The sequence below is a fragment of the Aegilops tauschii genome, chromosome 3 (genome assembly GCF_002575655.3).
Source record: "Aegilops tauschii subsp. strangulata cultivar AL8/78 chromosome 3, Aet v6.0, whole genome shotgun sequence".
Lineage (NCBI taxonomy): Eukaryota > Viridiplantae > Streptophyta > Magnoliopsida > Poales > Poaceae > Aegilops > Aegilops tauschii.
Window position 1 is genome coordinate 30,502,902 of NC_053037.3, and position 2,076 is coordinate 30,504,977.

The following is a 2,076-nucleotide window of genomic DNA, read 5'->3' on the forward strand; positions in this document are numbered from 1 at the left end:
AACTACATTTAATGATAACACAAAAGAAGGCCATAAGCTTGTCTATCTAGGAAATTAATAGTGAAGCATGACGACAAATATATTGAATGGTAACATAAATTAGGCAATATAGCTATAAGTTTGTCTATCTAGCAAAGGCACAATAACAAAGTTTTAAGTTGTTACACTTGAGAATCGCAACGAAGATATTAAGTTACTCCTACAATATGAGGACTAAGGATGAAAAATCATCTGGAGGATAGAAACTCTTGAAAGAATGATAGCAAGTTAAATAACTGTTTTCACAAAGTTTCCTGGACTTCATCGACTTAAGTTGAACCATATAGGCACGACGATCCACAGATAGAAGTATTTCATCACAATCCTCGAGGCATCCCAGTATATGTCTTATAAGTGTCCTCTTTCCTTGAATCTGTTTAGGGAGCCCAAGAATTGTACGCATGTCAATGGTCTTCCATAGCACCCATGTGGCAACACCATGGCAAATGATATTCCTCTGCCACATTTATAAGTGATGAGGGTAAGACAATATGGCGAAGCCAAGCGCACCATCCTCTGCCTGGATGATGCAACGACTACCATGGCTAAAATCATTTGTACGAAGAGGCCCCTTGATCACAGCTAGGCTCTGCTCGTCCAAATCGAACTTAAGTATGCCAATGCCTATAATATCCAGCAGCCAGTAAAGTGCATTACCAACAAGCAACCCAGGGATACCATAATCAGAAAGATGATATGAAGCGGTTGTCGAAATGATATCACCCCATACGCCAGTCTCAGAGGAGTAAACACACACGGTATGTTGATTATCCCCTCCGAGATAGGAGACCAGCACCACCTTGAAGGGGCTCGAGTGGCAGCTTTCGTGCACGTGGTCATGGTCGATGGCAGCGTAGAGCACAGTCCCGTTGAAGCATTTTCTTACGAACTCTGGCGGAACAGCCATGAGGCACTGCTCGCCGATGACAGGGTCGCACAGGATGAGCTCATCCCGCCGTTTGTCCGTGAGAAGGATGCGGCCATGGCGGCAATCGAGAAGTTCGACCGCCCCCCTGTCGTGGCTGCCAAGATGCTGATGCGGGTCGAAACGACTTGGAGGGATTCGGTCGGGACGGTCCATGATGGGGGTGAAGATGATATCATCGTCGCGTCGGTGGAAGAGGCCGAGGAGGGGCGGCTTCCGGTGGTGGAGGCGGAAGCGGCGGAGTAACTTGGGATCGGTGGCGGCGCATCGCCACTGCTTGCAGACCGCGAAGGCCCGGACGAGCGAGGAGGCTGCGGCGGGAGACGAAGGAGGATCTCCCTCAGGAGGTCTTCGTTTTCAGTCGGCGAGGCCAGCGCAGCCGGGAAGCTGCGGCGACGACGGTGACTGCGGCGGATCACTCCGGTGCCCTCGCCAGTCGCGCGGATCTGGGAAGGGCGGCGCGTGCTGCGGCGGCGAGCCGCTCCGTCTCCCTCCTCGCTCGGGTGAACCTGGGGGTGGAGGCGCGGGCTGTGGCGGCGGGTGACTCCATCGGCCTCGTCACTCGCGTGGGTTTGGGAGCGGCGGCGGGTGGCGTCCTCGCTCGCGTTCATTTCGGCGGCGAGGAAACCTAGCCAGCCAGAGGAAACACTCGTAGTGATAGCAGCGGGCTCAGTTCACTCATAGTCGTAGCAAAGTGGTGTTGGGCCCCCATTCACTCGACAGCTCGTCCGTTTTTTCTTTCAGTTCCTGCATCTGCTGCAGCGAGGAGCATTATGAGACATGGTTTTTGATGAAAAAGAAGCTCCTCCTGCGGCAGCAAGATGGATGGCAGTCTGTAGGGTTCATATAACTAAACCCTATAGCCAGTACTGGTTTTTCAAGAACATGCGATCAGCTTAGGATCTTGCGCATGATGTGAAGTTTCGTCCTTTGGCGGAAAATCGCTACACGCTGCAGTTCTTCTGCCTTGGCGATTGGAAACGGGTGATGAATGATGGACCCTGGAACTTTAGAGGCAACGCCGTGATATTGGAGCCGTATGATGGAATCACCAAGCCCACCTTGGTCAACCTGGACTACATCAATATTTGGGTGCAGATCCATGATATGCC

The 2,076-nt window shown here is 51.8% G+C and overlaps 1 protein-coding gene across 1 annotated transcript; it reads right to left on the reverse strand.

Annotated features, from left to right (window-relative positions):
• Window positions 1-505: 505 nt before the first annotated feature.
• Window positions 506-1,120, reverse strand: LOC141042662 (uncharacterized). Its single transcript, XM_073511525.1, has one exon. The coding sequence runs from the start codon at window positions 1,118-1,120 to the stop codon at window positions 506-508; it is 615 nt and encodes a 204-aa protein (XP_073367626.1).
• Window positions 1,121-2,076: the final 956 nt, after the last annotated feature.

Coding starts and splice junctions, on each gene's coding strand:
- LOC141042662 (XM_073511525.1), bottom strand. CDS start 1,120: ATGGACCGTCCCGACCGAATCCCTCCAAGTCGTTTCGACCCGCATCAG.